This window comes from Dipodomys merriami, unplaced genomic scaffold (genome assembly GCF_024711535.1).
Source record: "Dipodomys merriami isolate MVZ:Mamm:240054 unplaced genomic scaffold, mDipMer1.0.p SCAF_3, whole genome shotgun sequence".
Classification (NCBI taxonomy): domain Eukaryota; kingdom Metazoa; phylum Chordata; class Mammalia; order Rodentia; family Heteromyidae; genus Dipodomys; species Dipodomys merriami.
Window position 1 is genome coordinate 3,498,746 of NW_027204492.1, and position 16,365 is coordinate 3,515,110.

At 46.3% G+C, this 16,365-nt stretch overlaps 2 protein-coding genes across 3 annotated transcripts in view; both read left to right on the forward strand.

Moving 5' to 3' along the window:
- The first annotated feature begins 6,850 nt into the window (after window positions 1-6,850).
- Window positions 6,851-8,131, forward strand: LOC138839607 (beclin-2-like). The gene has a single exon (XM_070039174.1). The coding sequence runs from the start codon at window positions 6,851-6,853 to the stop codon at window positions 8,129-8,131; it is 1,281 nt and encodes a 426-aa protein (XP_069895275.1).
- A 2,037-nt stretch (window positions 8,132-10,168) lies between these two features.
- The window catches only part of Cd99l2 (CD99 molecule like 2), a 74,071-nt gene continuing 67,874 nt past the window's right edge, over window positions 10,169-16,365 (forward strand). Inside the window, exon 1 of one of the 2 annotated variants that reach the window (XM_070039591.1) lies at window positions 10,169-10,393. In XM_070039591.1, coding sequence (XP_069895692.1) covers window positions 10,327-10,393 — 67 coding nt within the window. In that variant the 5' untranslated portion in view covers window positions 10,169-10,326. The remainder of the gene's footprint in view (window positions 10,394-16,365) is intronic. The other variant, XM_070039592.1, reaches the window with a different exon arrangement.

Here is a 16,365-nt window from a genome sequence, read left to right on the forward strand (position 1 = left end):
CATACTTATACTGTCTGCTAAATAAAGTCTTTCGTCTGTAACACAGAGACCTTTCATGTTCTGGAGATTTAACACACCTCCGTCCAATGCTGACCCCTGGAGGTAAGGCAACAAATAAATAAGGAGACAAGGTCCTCAAAGGTAAAAACGAAATGCTTGCTGTTGGGCAAATAGGAGTAAGACACCCTACGCAGGGGTATAGTATTTGGAATTCTGTGGCTCAAGAGAGAACAAGGCATGCTTGGGGCCAGAGAGTGGCTTTCCCCAAGCTCCAGAGAAGCAGCTCCAGGGAAAAGCATGCTCACAGAAGCCAAGAAATCATAGTTGCCCCCACTGCTGCTGAGAGGTCAGCTAACAGAAGAGTTGGGAAGGGACAGGATGACACCGGGGACAAAGATGGATATGAGCTCCACATCCTTCTGCTACAGCCTCCAGATGGTTGGGGATGATAGGATTATACCACCACTCTTGGCCTTAAAAGGCCTTTTTTTTTCCCATTCACTTATACATATATGTTATAGGTATACTACCTTTGTTCTCATTGAATTTGATGTCGGGGCCCTGCATCTTGTATATACACTTCTGTAATTCGGGGAAGGGAAGGGAAAAAACACAATGCCTAAATAGGGATACAGGTTGACCCATTGTCACAATGAGATGTACAAGACACTATGTTGAAACGAAAATGAACTTTACAACTTTGAAGGGGGGTGTAGTTGTGGAGGTGGGAGGTAAGGAATGGCAAGGGAAAAACAAAGGAGGAAGTAACAATGCTTGATAGGAAATGTACTCATTACCTCGCTCATATAACTATAACCCCTCTGTGCAGTATTTTCACAATAAAAAATGTACAAAAAGAAGCTATACATATTGTATAAAATTTATAGCATACAATAAATATTAATTGAATAGTGATATAGTAACAATGATATATTATTATATATAATTATATATAACTATAGATAGTATATATATGAAATACTATATATTAATGTAATAGAAATATATTATTATTAATATACCCATAATTATTGTATGTATCATATACCATATAGTCATTTATTATATATTATACAATAGACAATAGTTATAACATTATTATAATTGTATATAATTTTTTCTTGTTGCTAGTCCTGGGGCTTAAATTCAGGGTCTGGGCACTGTCCCTGGGCTTCTTTTGCTCAAGGCTAGCTCTCTATCACTTGAGCTGCAGCTCCTTTTCTGGCCTTTTTTGGTAGTTAATTATAGATAAGGGTCTCATGGGCTTTCCTGCTGCTGCTGGCTTCAAATCACAATCCTCAAATTTCAGCCTCCTAAGTAGTTAGAGTTACAGGCATGAGCTACTAGCACCATACTTTGTATATAATTTATTTTTATGATTATTTATTAACTTAAGTTAGTTGTGCATTGTTACATTTCCACACAATTTACACTTTTAAACGAATTGTTATTATCACAAATTTGATACTGCAGTCTACATTTATTTATTTATTTATTTTTTGTCGGTCATGGGGCTTGAACTCTGGGCTTGGGTGCTGTTCGTGTGCTCTTCAGCTCAAGGTGAGTGCTCTACCGCTTGAGCCACAGCACCACTTCTGGTTTTCTAGTGGTTTTCTTGGAGATAAGAGTCTCACGGAGTTTCCTGCCCAGGCTGGCTTTGAACCGTGATCCTCAGATCTCAGCCTCCTAAGTAGCTAAGATTACAGGCGTGAGCCACTGGCACCCAGCTTTTCAGTCTACATTTATATTGCATACCTTTTTGGAGGTTTCTCAGGCTGCGTCAATGCAGAGCAAACACTTAGCATAAAGAGCCCAAGGATTGGCTTGTATGGTTTCAGTCCCTCATATGCTTAGGGGAATGGTCATGGGGTAAATTAAATAAAGTTCACTCCCCACCTGAGAGGCAAATGTTAGATTGCTCCTAATGATGTCAGAATTCAGAGTAGAAAATGCTGGTTTGGAAATATTATAGAGCCATAAGTTATTGCTTGCCAAGTGTTTATGCAAATTCCACATTAACTCGACTGAACACTAAAGAGAAAGGCATGGAAGGGCCTCTCATATTAGGAAACCGTGCAGTTCTAAAGCTTTTGTGCTGCCTGACTTGCCAGAAGATGCTGGGATTTTCCGCATCTAGATTGTCAAACAAGACGACCCTTTCTCATGGTAATGAGTCTTAAAATGAAGTCAAGACCTACTCACCTTTTGCACCTTCTTCCCAGCCTTTTGGACTGTGGCCACATGGCCAATATGTCACTTTTTGTCACCACTGTGTGGTCCTTAGGGGGAGGGGGTGTTAAGGAAGTCCCTTTAATCCCAAATAGAAATCTTCAGAGCAAATTGAGTAGAAAGAGACCATTTCAATCTTCTGGGAATTAGCAGTATATTGTCAAGTGTCCCGGGCAAAGGGTGCCCAGAAGACAGGAGTGACATGCCTGCAATAGGATTCTTCAGGGACCCAGGGATGGAAGATTCTTGGCCCAGCCATTCTCAGAAGTGCCTACTATTTTAAACCAGGGAGATGGGGGCTGCCCCATGCCACTGCATCTCTAGCATGTGTGCATGCTGGCATTTTATGGGATTATAATTGCAACCCTGGGCACCACCTGGTCCTTGTACTTCCTCTTCTCCCAGGACAGGACACACCAAGTCCCCAAGCTTTACTGTCTAGTGTCACAAGCTGCCTCTAGCCATGCACACTAGGAGCACAGCCCCTCAGCCCACATCACCTGTGGACCACTTGCCTTGTGGTGCTGCCGGCCCCACAAAACCCCTCAGCAGCTTCTCCCTCCTGTTGTTTTCAGCAACAAATCTTTGCCATAGGCATGACATCTCGGTCCTGCCTGACTTTGTTACAGTTCAAAAGCCAGGAGGAGACAGGCAGAGGAGACTTGGTGAACAATTTGTTTACAAGCACATGAAACAAAACATTACTATCTTTCAAAAATTTGACTTTAAGTAGTTATACAGAGGAGTTACCCTTCACCAAAGCAGTTTATGAATACAGCGATTCTTGATTATTGTCACCCCTCCAAACCCCCTCCCTCACTTTTCTTAGTTTTGTACAAAATGTATAAAATTTTGCCATTAGGAAGGCAATTTATGTATACAGTACATCTTGATCTGTATCATCCTTTCAATGTCTTCACCCCCCATGCATCAAAAAATGTGGTATGTATGTGTGTGTGTTTGTGTGTGTGTGTGTGTGTGTGTGTGTGTATGTGTGTGTATAATGCAATTCTACTTATCCATCAGAAAGAATGATTCATAAGGAAGTGGACAGAATTGGAAAAAATTTACATTAAGTAATCCAGACTCAGAGAAACACAGGATGCATGGTTTCCCTCATTTGTGGGAGCTAGAATGTGCCTAGAAATCTAGAAGTAAACACACTGTGTGGTATGCGAGAGGTTATAAATGAATTTACTGAAGTGTACTAGACTCTATGGAGAACACTGCTATCTTTTAATGAACTAAAGGACTTACTTGTCCATAGTAAAGAATCTCATGGTTTCAGAATATAGGTCAGTCTCAAGGTGTGGGGGGATTCTCACCTGAGCTTTGTTCCTGCTTCTCCCAGGGTATGCGGACATAGCCTTGAGTGCAGAGTTAGGTCTGGAGTTGGCAATACTAATGAACATGTGATGCCCTTCTTCAGCTAGTTGGCTCCCTCATGGACATATGGGAAGAGGGGCTCTCCAGTCTTCATTGGTTCGCAATGTGGATACCAGTAAGACAGGAGGGTGCTCTGTCCACTGCCTGCAAATCTGGGCCACAGGCTGAGCCCTGAGCCCGGGCTGAGCTTCTCTGAGTCCCCAAAGACAAATGTGATGGTGAGTTGGGCAAGGCCTTCATTCACACTGCACACACACTCCTTGGTACCAAGTGCTAAGGATCAGTGTTGGGGCAGCTTTGCCAGAGATGGTGGTCTTTCCTTGGTGATTGCCCTCAGCACTGGTCGGGTGGAGGTGTTCATTTCTAGACAGGTGTGCTGCTGTGGGCAAGAAATGCCCCTTGAGGAATTCAGTGACATCAGGAATGGAGGGTGATTTTGCAAGGATGGGGTTTGTGGCAGTCGGAAGGATGAAGGAACAAGAGCTTTGAACCGGAGAGCAATAGAACTTTTATTCTTTATGGCAGATGGCCCCCGATGGGGACCTGACGCATCAGCTGTGAGGAGGTTCACAGTGGCTGTGGTATATAAGGAGGGCAGGAGCCTGGGGCTAGGATCCAGGATCCTAGGCTAGCCTTCAGAAGCCTTTTTTTCACATTGCAAGCACACTCAGCATAGGACTGTGTCTGGCTGGCCTGGTAGCCTGGGAAAGGTGAGCATTTCAGGGAGGCGTTTGTCAGGTTAAGTTTTTGTGAAACAGTTCAGGGTATGAGCAGGTCAGGGAGGGGCTGGGGAGCTGTGGGGGAGAATGAAGACAAGGATGCTTAGGCAGGCACAAACCCAGAAGTCGGGCACTTTGACGCTGGAGTAGTGATCGGGGCACAGAGCATGGTTTCAAAGCATCAGACTTCTACCAAGGTAGGAGCTATGTGACTGAGATGTTCATCAAGTTCCAGCTCAGACCCACATTAATCTAACATAAAAGAGACTGAGTAATTTCTAGGCAAGTCATCTTACAAAGGGGTAGTTATCCCATGGGATACATTCTCCTAAGCACTTAGGATGTTTACATTGAAGTCTTTTTATGTTTGTATTATGAGTAGGTTCATTTGTTACTCAGCAATATTCATTCTGCTGAAATTCAGGACAACAAACTTTTTCTGTGAAGGACTGGACAGTAAAAAAATTAGATGTTGTGCCTGTTACAAACAGGCCATTCCCCTGCCATGGAAAATGCAGAAACAAATGATTTGTTTGCAGCCCTTTATTATGTATTTTATATTTATTAATTTTGGCTGTGTTGGGGTGATCTTGAATTGCAATCCTGTTAGGTATGCCTCCCATACACCTGAACTTACAGGTCTACACTACCACACCTTCCTTATTTACTGTGATGGAGGTCTTTCTAACTTTGTGCTGAGATCGGCCTGGAAGTGTGATGCTCCAGATCTTTGCCTCGCCAGCAGCCAGAATTATAAGCAAGAGCTACCACACTAAATGGTAAAAAGTTTAATACCTATCCTAGAATTAAGGGAAGGGGTGAGTTGAGAGGAGTGGGTGAGAATGTTAAAAAGGCTGACATTGATCAGTAGGCATAAACTGCTACAGTGGATGGCAACTCCTCTGTATAACTACTTAAAGATAATTTTTAAAAATTAAAAATAAAAACAGCTGGGGCCCATAGGTAATCCTAGATGTTGAGGAGAGCAGGGCTGAGAATAGGAAGATCATGGTTTGAGGCTAGCTGGGGAGAAAAAAAATTATGAGATCGTTTATGAATCCTAGCCAAGCACATGACACTATGTGAAGATAGGGGATGGAGAAGATTGAAGTTTCAGACCAGGTTGGGCAGAAAAGTCCTCGAGAGTTTATGTATGTGGATGCAATGGTGGGCACTTGTAATCCCAGCAATGATGGTCATCCTAAAATTAGTAGATCATGGTGTAACAGCCTGTGAGTGAGAAAATCCAGGAAGGCAAGATTAAAGGTAACAAAGGAGTTTTATTAGTTGGTTATGCAACTGCTCTTTCCTAAACTACCTCAGAATTAGGAACAACCACAACCTCCAAGGGACTTGTTTTTTTCTTTTTCCCTCCTTTCCCTCCTTCCCACAGCTCTCTGCAGGCCTCTCTCTACCGGCCTGGCCTAACCGCCTGAGGGCCTCTCTGCTCCTCTACTGCCCCTCCCCCTGCCAGCAGGCGTGGGAGGAGGTGAAACTCGGAGGTGATGTCACGCGGGGGCGGAACCGCCCACCTACTGGTTCTCACTACAGCTCCAGTGCTTATCTGGATAGAAAATGGGACCCAATGTTCAAAAATGACTAGTGCAAAAGTGGGCTAGATCTGTGGTCAAGTGGTAGAGCATCTGCCTCCTAAATTCTTGTGTTCAACTCCAGTACTTCCAAGAAAAAAAAAGAAAAACCCAACCCAAGCCAAACCACCACCGCAGCCATCACCACCAACAACAACAAAAATGGAAAATGCACACTCAGGTCATATTCTGCTCAAAGCGGCTGAATGCTCTCAGGCTTTGTGGACTGCAGAGTAGACTCATTGAAGGTAGAAAACTAGAAGACAGCCATATGGCAGCAACTTTGTGGCAGATATTTGGCTGGTAGGTTTCAGGTGTAAGTTTCAGTGAGATTCAGTTCAGTCAGTGTTTGTGTACATGGGGAGTTGCCTGAGGTGAGATCTGTTCTGAGGCTGTGCATCTTCACACCAGTGAGTATGTGACAGTTCACCCATCAGATCCCTTGAAACTGTGAAATCTGATGTCCCCCTGGTATAGCTAGTTGTGCTGAGGGCAGGGAGGGCAAGAGAATGGCCTAGAGCATCCAGAGTTACTGGAGAGGTTGGGGGGCATATCCGCAGCCAGGAAGGCAGTGGTAACCTCTCAAGTTCACAGCAGCACCGGGTGTCTAAGAATTGCAAGTAGGGCTGGAAAGGTAGCTCAGTGGTAGAGTGCTTGCCTTGCATGTGTGAGGCCCTGGGTTTGATTCCTCAGCACCAGTAAGCAGAAAAAAAAGACAGAAGTGGCGCTGTGGCTCAAGTAGTAGAGCGCTAGCCTTGAGCTGAAGAGCTGAGGGACAGCTCCCAGGCCCAGAGTTCAAGCCTCATGAGTGACCCCCCCCCTCAAAAAAAAGAATTCCAAGTAAGATGTATGTAAAAAGAACCACTCTCTGAGGAAAATAAAAACTTCTCAAATATCACAGGCTTAGCAACCAAGAAGCCAGTCAAAATGGCCCAACCCTCTGCCCTGTTTTCCATGCACTTCATGTGTCATTGCTGTGGACATCCCTTGAGACCCAGGGAGCCCACAGAGATGCCTGAAGCAGCCCCAGGGCATGGCAGTTTGTCCACCAAAGCCAGTGATCGCCGAGAGCTCTGGGCCAGCGCCTCCAGCGGAGCCCTGGCTGGCCAGGGTGGAGAATCCAGGGCCAGTGCTAGCCAGTTCACCCTGCTTGGGAATGCTGTGTCCCTCCGAACTCTGAGCAGCATCCAGAAGACCCTGGTAGACATTTTTGCCATCCTGTCAGGCAAAAAAGTGGTAGAACACCCTCTCTGCGAGGAGTGTACTGACCATCTTTTGGAGCAACTGGACACTCAGCTCTCGCAGGCGAAGCTGGACTGGCAGGCCTACAGGCGTGCCCTGGAGATGGAGTTGCTAGTGGATCCGGAGGAGAGGAAGGCTCTGAACACCTGGCTTTGGGCAGAGTTGCAGGAGCTGGAGCGGGCAGAGGCCCTGCTGATGGAGGAGCTCGCGGACGCCGAGCAGGCCTGGGCCCAAGCGGCCCATGACTTCCAGGAGTCCAAGGCAGAGACAGCGGAGCTGCACCAGCTGGCCGCGCAGTACCGGAAGGAATACTGGGCCCTGGAGTGGCAACGGCTCGAACTGACGGACCAGCTGAGCAGCGTGGAGAACCAGCTGAGGTACGCCCGGGGCCAGCTGGACAAGCTGAGCACCACCAGCATCTTCGACGTCACCTTCCAGATCTGGGAGGAGGGCCCCCTGGGCGTCATCAACAACTTCAGACTGGGCTACCTGCCCCGCGTCCCCGTGAGCTGGACAGAGATCAGCGCTGCCTGGGGACAGGCGGCCTTGCTGCTCCTGGCCCTCGCCAATACCATTGGACTCAAGTTTCGGAGGTACCAACTCGTGGCCGGTGGAAACCATTCCTATCTGAAGTTGCTGACGGGTGCCGGTGTCCGCCTGCCCTTGTTCTCCGATGGGAAGCAGAATGTTTTCTTGGAAAACACATTTGATCGTGCCATGCTGGCTTTCCTGGATTGCATGCAACAGTTCAAGGAAGAGGCGGAGAAGGGCCGGGGGGGCCTCTACCTTCCCTACAGTATGCACCCGGAACTGGGCACGCTAGAGGATGCCAAGGGCAGCGGGGAGTGGTACTCGATCCGGACCCACCTCAACACGGTGGAAGAGTGGACATGGGCTCTCAAATTCCTGCTTGCCAATTTAAAGTGGAGTCTTGCTTGGGCCTCAGAAAGGTACAGTCAAAAATAGCTTTTCTGTGTTGTAAAATACTGTGAAATGATTAGATTGTAACACTAAAGAGTGCAGCATGCTTGTGATTCAAAAGCATTTGTACCAGTCATTTAAAAATATTTGAGAGGCCCTGGATTTGTAATCAAGCACCAGAGGCACGCAAGAAAGTATTTTCCAGTGGAGCCGTGGCTCAAGTGATAGTAAACAAAATAAAAGGTATTTTTATGGAGCAAACCAAAAGACTTTGTTTCTTTCCTAATGGACATTCGTCTTGCTTGTGCTTCCTCAGCCCTTCAACTCCACCAGAATTGACATGGAGATGAGGGAAGAGGGGATAGAGGGAGAAAAAAAACAGAGGTCCATTTTTATTTTTTTTTTAAATTTTATTGTAAAGATCCTGTACAGAGGGGTTACAGTTACATGAGTAAGGTATAATTTTTGATGAGAGAAAAATTGGGGAGCTAGTGTTTGTTGTGAGACATTGAGGGACAGCCAAGGGAGAAGATTCACATTGAGTTTACTACTTGCTTTTTTTTTTTTTTGGTCGATTGTGGGGCCTGAACTCTGGGCCTGGGCACTGTCCCTGCGCTTTTCAGCTCAAGGCGAGTGCTCTACCACTTGAGTCACAGCGCCACTTCCAGTTTTCTAGTGGTTTATTTGAGATGAGTCTCATGACTTTCCTGCCCTGGGCTGGCTTTGAACCGGGATCCTCAGATCTCAGCCTCCTGAGTAGCTAGGATTAAAAGCGTGAGCCACCGGAACCCGGCTACTGGTTGCTTTTTTATGGCAAGGTATAGTGGAAGCTCTCTTCAGTCTTGAGAAACTTCCAATAAATGTATCATTCTACGGTTTTTTTAAAAACAGAATTCCAGGTAGTACTAGCTGTATGTCCCCTGTGTGTTAGGCTATCACATTTCATCCTTTTGGGGCTCAGTAGGTAGCACATGGCTGGGAGGCTTCCTGGCTGGTTTTTCTGGTCCTTGTGTGCCCCTTTGAACTATGGGGCTAGAGCTGACCCCCTAGGAACCTCTACTTGTTTTTTTCCCCTCTTCTAATATTGAGATGAGGCTCAAGCTCCGTTTGGGGGGGCGGGGAAGAGAATCAAAGCTGTAAATATGTTCGCGTCGGTCGTGTGGAAGGTGAGGAAACAGCGGGAATCACAGTGGGGGGTGTTGTCTCGCAGGAGTCCCAGAATGGGGGGGGGGAGCGTGTGTCGGGTAGGCGCCTCCCCCTGCCGTGGGTGTGGCGTAGCACAGCTTATGCTGCATAATGGCAAGGGCAGGCTCGTCGCTGCCAACCTGTCACTTGGGAGAGAGCAATGCGCTTTCCCTTTGTCCTGAAAAGCTGCTAGCGGTTGGGGCTGGTCTTCAGAGTGTTCCCTTCGAGGTTGCCGGAGACCTAGGCTTTCTCCTGGTTCCTAACATGGACTGCAGTTGCAGGAGGGCCTGCAGCTCCTTTATCTGTCGGGGAGCACGTTTTTGGGTGGGTGTTGACACTGTCCTGGCTGAGCCTGCTGAACCTGCCCCATCCTCCCCGGCCCCTTTGCGTGCCTGCCGCCGGAGCCTGAGCTTGTGTCCATCCACATGGGCAGCTCTTCGCCACAGCAGCCACCCCAGAAAAATGGTCCTTTTCTTTAGTGTCTACACATGGTTTCCCTATAGCTTTCTGCACCGATCGGCGAGCGGGGCGGAGGCTGGAGAAGCCCGTGGAGAGAATGGGGACCCAAGGGGAAAAGCCCGGTGCAAGGTCACACGGCTGGCAGCTGGCCTGTGCGCCGCCTGGGGTTCCCGCTCCTGAATAATCGCTTGATGGTGTCGCTTCCCGCCCCCTGGCGACGCACTGCTCTGGGCCAAACTGGGAGGATTCGGGTAGGAAGGGGTCTGTGGGCGGCAAGCAGACGCGTCACCCAACCGTCACTGCCCAAGCCACTGGGAGTCGACCGGCCCCACCCCGCCCTTTTCCCTGGGCCCCGCCCTTTAGACTGCAGTCTTGCCCCGCCCCGCGAAGTCCCCGCCCTATGGCCCCCAGTTGCTGACTCTCTAGCACCACGCTGCCTTCACCCTCCCAGGGCGATACCACACGCGTGCCAGCTGTGGGCGGGGCCCTGCGGTGGGGACAAAGCTCCTCCTCCTCTGCTGCTCCTCCTCATCCTCCCCCTCCAGGCCTCCAGCGCGAACTGTGCTCCTCTGGGGCCCCTCCGCCGCTTCCCAACCATGGTGGCCTGGCGGTCGGCGTTCCTTATCTGCCTCGCGTTCTCCTTGACCACCCTGGTCCAGAGAGGTAAGGCATGCCAGAGGGGGGAAGGGGGAGGCACCCAGGGAACTCGCCCAGTGGGCCTAGGGGGGTCGCTCTGCGCATGAGCACTCCACCCTCAGCCTCCAGGGCCTGTGGCGGTGGTTGTGCCGGTCAGCAGTCCGACCTGTTTGTTTGGAACCCAGGGCCACGATCCAGGCCAAGCTTGCCAAATGGGCTGAGGTCCGTGTCAGCTGGACACGAGGATGGGACCCTTCTTGGTGCTGGGCTAGACATATCCGGATGGCAATTCTCTAAAATCCCGAACAAGCAATTGCCACCACTGGTGACAACAGCTGTCCCCAGGACTTTACCTTAGGGAAAACCGTGCAAAAAGCAGTCACTTTCAAATTTTGTTCTAAGACCACCCTCAGCTAAAGCACCTGGACGGCTTCCTGTGTCCTGCTGACTGACCATCTCGCAGCTTCCGTAGGGTGAAGGTGGGGTAGAGTTGGCTCTAAGGGATTCACTAAGGGTCTCTTGGCTTGCGCCCAGTTTTCAAGTCTTTGGTCATGTGTGTCAAGGACATGGAGGATGTAGACGGGGAGAGAAATTTCACTGAATCAAGGGAACAAGTTGTTATTTTACACCTGTGAGGCTAAAAGTGTGATCCAAGGCCCAGCTGCATTGGCATCTTCAGGGGCATCTTCAGAACCTACTTAGAAATGCAGCATCTTGTGCCCCGCCCGTGACCCACTGAGTCACACTCAGTATTTTCTTTATCGTTTTAACGATCAGATCTCAGGTAATTCACAGGTACATCTCACTTTGAAAAGCATCTCCTTAGAATAAATGCACTCTGTAGTTAAAAATAGGGCCTTAAGCAAGTACCAGCAGAATATTTTTACAGTTGTTTTTATCTGATCTCCATCTCAGGAAAGGGATTTAAGGAAAACATTGGCATTTACCAGGGAAGAGGCTTTGAGCTTCCTGACAAAGAAAGCAAATCCAGCCAGTGAAAGACATGACCTCAGGAAAAAAAAAACCCAAAAATAAACAAACAACAAAACCAGAACTCTCTCCTAGTTCTTACTAAAATTTATTTCATATACAAGGAACACAGTGAGAGTTGTCCGGTACAAGTCAAGATAGTTGCACAAAAGAGGCAGAAGTGCTTTTCATGTGGACAGTTTGTCTGGAGTTGCTGTAGGAAGAGCCTTTCACCATTCTGCTGACATGTCAGCTGTGTTCTTGGAAGTGATGAGGCCAAAGTGCACAACACAAAGATTGTCTTTGTAAACGTGACCTCTTAGCAGACAGAGAAACAAGCACAAATGTCCACTCAACATATTGCTGCTATGAGTACAGGAAAACAAGTTATAGTATAGACATGTGAATTCTTAAATATTTTTTCATTTTCCCTTTGGGGCTAATTTTTTATTCTATCTAATATACACTTGTGGGGAAAAGTATAAATCAGTACTCACTTATCCTTGGTGGTGGTGGTGGAGAAATGTTCCAAGATGTCCACAGAATGCCTGAAACCACAAATATTTGTTATTCAATGCTAAAGATGGAATCCAGGGCCTTTGTGCATGAAGGAGAAGTTGTCTGCCACTGAGTGACACCCCTCCCCTCATCCAGAAAGCACACGGTAGTGAACCCTATACATACTATGTCTGGGAGTTTCTGGTTTTGTTTTCTCTGTACCTTCACAGTTGATCTGATAACTGAAGTAGTTACAGTGACCAAGGCACGGGTAGCATATGTTGTCTGGGTGGTATGAAATACGTGACATAGTATTTGATCATTTTACTCAAAAGGGCAGACCTAAATTGTCTGTTCCCGCAATTTTCTATGTAAACATTTCAGCCTATAGTTGACTCTAGGAAATAGAGAGTGTGAAAAACCACAGATTAGGGAAGGGGGACGAAGGTAGACTTTTGTAATCATCTGATTGGATTCTCTCTAATGATACAGAAATATTAAAAGTGGAATACGAATGATCAAGTCTGAGATTTTCAGCTTTTTTCTAGTTACACCTAGTTGAGATATTAGAGGAGATGGAGAACCAGTGCAACCATTTTTTAGATGTGAGAGAAAAGGTGAAATATAGCTGCAATGTAACTTATCTCAAGTCACACAGTGACTAATTGGCAGTTACTGTAGGATTTCAGGCTGGTGACCATCTTTAAATATGAGATATTCCCAATGCCTTTATGCCTACAGGCTATTGCACTTCTCCAACTTAGTAGCTTTGGGGAAATAAACCTGTTTGTTTAGTTCAGATAATGCCCCACAATTCACAAAGGAATCTTGAAGGGAATGTGTCACTCTTAAGTCTGAAGCCTTACTACCAGCTACTACCTCCTGAGTGCTTGCTGTGTTCTGACAAGTTTTCAAGATAAGAATTATTCTTGCCTTCCAAATGAGTGAGAGGACCCAGGTCACCTAGCTCGGAAGAAATAGAACTAGGATTCAACACAAATAAGACTGCCACGCAGTGATCTTTTTCTTTCCTTTTCTTAGTTTTGTGCTGCTTCCAGGGCTTGAACTTGGGGCCTTTAGAATTTACACAGAATTTTTTTTCCCTCATGGCTGGGACTCTGCCACTTGAGCCATGCCCCCAGTCCACTTTTATGTTCGTTAATTGGAGATGGAGTCTCAGTCAGAATTTTCTGCCAAGGTTGGCTTGGAACCACCATCTTCCATGTCTCAGCTTCCTGAGTAGCTAGGATGGCAGGGGTAAACTGGCCTATTTATTTATTTATTCTTTGCTTGTTTGTTTAAATTTAAAGGATTGAGCCAGAGCAACTTTGGTTTCAAGTAGGTTCCCAGTTTTCTGGATCTATTGTCCAAAAAGAAATGACAAATAGGACTTTTGCATTACCACATGCCTCTAGGACCCCATAATTCTAGACTCACACTTCCTGTATTAAGGTTAAGGCACAATCCTAGAGTGGGTTCAAGGTGTGCCTACTCAAGTGCCATTAGGTCCTTGTTGTCTGTATCAGGGTGTGACTGAGCAACCTCACTAGCGTTACAAAGCTCCCAAAATAACCAGTTGTGGTTTGTGAAGTCACACCAGGCACTGGCAAGTAGAGACAGGCTTTCAACTCTCCAGAGGTTAAAGGATGCTCAACAGGTCATTATTGTTCTAATTACATAGGGGAATTTATTCCCTTGTGTACTTTGCTGCTTCTGAAAACTCTTTTATGGACAGGCATGTCATCTGGATGTGCCTACAGAAGTAGGAAGCAGGGGACTGATTCGCAGGTGTATTCCTGGACCATGCCCAAGCTGTCTGACTCACTCACATTCACCACTTGTAGCAACCTGTAAAGGTCAGCCCTGTGACCTCCCCGCCCCCCACTGCCTCCTCATGCCCATATTGACAGCTTGCTCAGGAATGGGCCATTTCCCAAATGGAACACGTGGTCCAGAGAGGTTCAGGAACTTACTGGAAATATCACTTAAATCAGAATAGAGAAAAATGGGTCCCTTCTGGGAACAGGCAGGTTAAAAAATATAGGAGAAGTGGCCAAGAATAAGCATAATGAGGCCATGGCAAACTGTCCAATGCCTGTTCCCTTATAGTCATCACGTTGTTAGGCGGACACCACCAGCCGTGAAGCAAACCTGCAGAGTGCCACTGTGATCATGGGCCATTCATATAAACCCTTGGTGTCACAGGTTTCTCATCTATACATAGGGATTATACTGTCCACCCCATGGGGTGTGCATTAGGGTGAAATAAGGTAAAACATATATAAAAAAATCAGCACAGTGCCTGCCTCCCAGTGAGCTGTGTTAGTACTTGCGATTATGGCTCCTATTATGTAAGGCATTCCAAGCCATATTTTGGAAGTACAATGTGCAAATCTGAAAACCATTATTTATATAAAATGCCCAGAGTTGACAAATCCATAAGCAAAGAGTCGATGACTGCTTGTCAAAGACTGGGGAGGGGGAAAGGGACAGACTGCGTGGTAAGGGATCCTTTGAGGTAATGCATATATTCTGTAATTCAGCAGAGGTCATGGTTGCACAACCTTGTGAATACACTTAAAAAAAACACCAAAGGGTAAAATCTATGTTGTGTGAAACATATTTTCATTTTTTGAAAAATTCCCTGTATATTCTAAGCAAAACAACCTTGAACAACAGCTGTACATGATCCTAGCCTGGGTTTAGCATTGTGGGAGCAGCGCTGGGATCCAGGTGGAAACTGAAACACTGACTTGGACTCTCAGGAGCAAGCTGGATGAGCCCCAGGTGCACCTGCAGAGTTTGCTTTGAGCTGCTTATCCATGTAGACTTGGGTTCCAGAAGCTCTAGGAGTCACCATAATGTGTACTAGTTATTTCCTGCTCGGGGCAAGGGAACTCTGTCCTTCCTCATGGATACAGGTCCCATCCCATGATGATGGACACAAGATAACCACCATGTGTTTGTTTTCTAACACACACATTAAACCACCTGAGTCAGAATCTGCAGGCAATGAGGCAAGGCTGCAGTTGTATCCGTAGAGGTGCTGCTGTTGAATCTTGTTGTGGCTGCTCAGAGGTCTGGTGAGTGCAGAAAGGATGGCTTCCAGATATACAGATTTTCATCTCGCTACTTCCATTTGCTACCTGCTGTGTTTGCTTTTCCTACTGTATGGCTACTTTCACTTTGCATACTTTGTATGATAGTTGTCTTCTGTTTTTGGGTATCAAGGAGGCCTGGTACATGGAGGACTCCACCTACCTAGACTCAATCTTCACAGATTTTTCACTGAGTAGCAACTCAATGTTGTAGAAACACCGAAATCCCCTATTCACCTATTGAGAATAGTCAGGAAAATCTTTCCTGTACGCAGTTGGTCCACATGGAAGAGGGTTCAATGGTGAGAAGGCCTAATCTACGTTGCAAAGGGGAAGTCAATAAGATAAAAAGTGGAACTAGGGTTGTAAAGCAACTGGTTTTAACATAAAGTTAGCATGGCCAAATGTTGTGATAACTCCTGTAATCCCAGCACTTGGTTGAGACTGCAGGATTGAGAGTTAGAGGTCAGTCTGGGCTACATATAGAGACCTTGTCGTGAAACCAAGGGATTCAGATGAAGCCTACTGGTAGAAGAGCGTGCCTAGCATGTGCAAGGCCCTTAAGTTCCATCCCCAGCTAGTATTATCTTTACCATAAGAACGCTATCCTCTATTCAGAGTTTGCTAACTATTGGTAAATTATGAATATTTTATCAAGTATTTTTATGCATCAGTTGAAATGATACATAGCCAAGTGTGATATGGTGAATTTCAAGCCATCCTGGCTGTATAACAAGACTCTTTCTCAAAAACCAAGCGCTGGCTGGGGCTAGTGGGTCATGCATGTAATCCTAGCTTCTGAGAAGGCTGAAACATGGAGGATTGTTAAAGTCAGACTCAGCAGAAAAGCCTGCAAGCTTCCATATCCAGTTAACAAGCAAAAATCCAGGTTAGAGGTGTGACACAGTATCAGACATAAGCTAGAAAGCTGAACCAGGCTGTGAGGCCCTGAGTTCAAGCACCAGTCCTGGCAAAACAAATAATAACTAAGGGCTGGAAATGTAGCTCAATGGCACAGTGCAAGGCTCTGGATACCATCTCTAGTACTGGAAAAAAAAAGCTTAGCCTGTATTATCTTGGTATGCCCAATATAATTGCACAAGTATTTTAAATATAGGAAAAGAAATTAGAAAAGAGTCAGAATCAGAGCTGTACAGTGAGAGAGACTTGTGTCTTACCATTATTGACTTTGAAGGAACCAGGAGCCAGGGAATGAGGACAACCTTTAGAAGATGGAAAGAACAAAAGAATACTTTCTTCCCCAGAGCTTCCATAAGAAGTCATCTCTGCTGGCACCTTGATCTTAGCCCAGTGAGACCCAGGTTGAACCTCTGACCTCCAGAACTGCGAGATCAATTATATATAGTTTTAAGACATTTTATTTATAACTAATTTCTACCTTGCTGTGATGAAGTACTTGACATAAGCAACTTG

What these genes read in the sequence shown, in the direction of transcription:
- LOC138839607 (XM_070039174.1), top strand. Translation starts at nt 6,851, where the DNA reads ATGGCCCAACCCTCTGCCCTGTTTTCCATGCACTTCATGTGTCATTGC.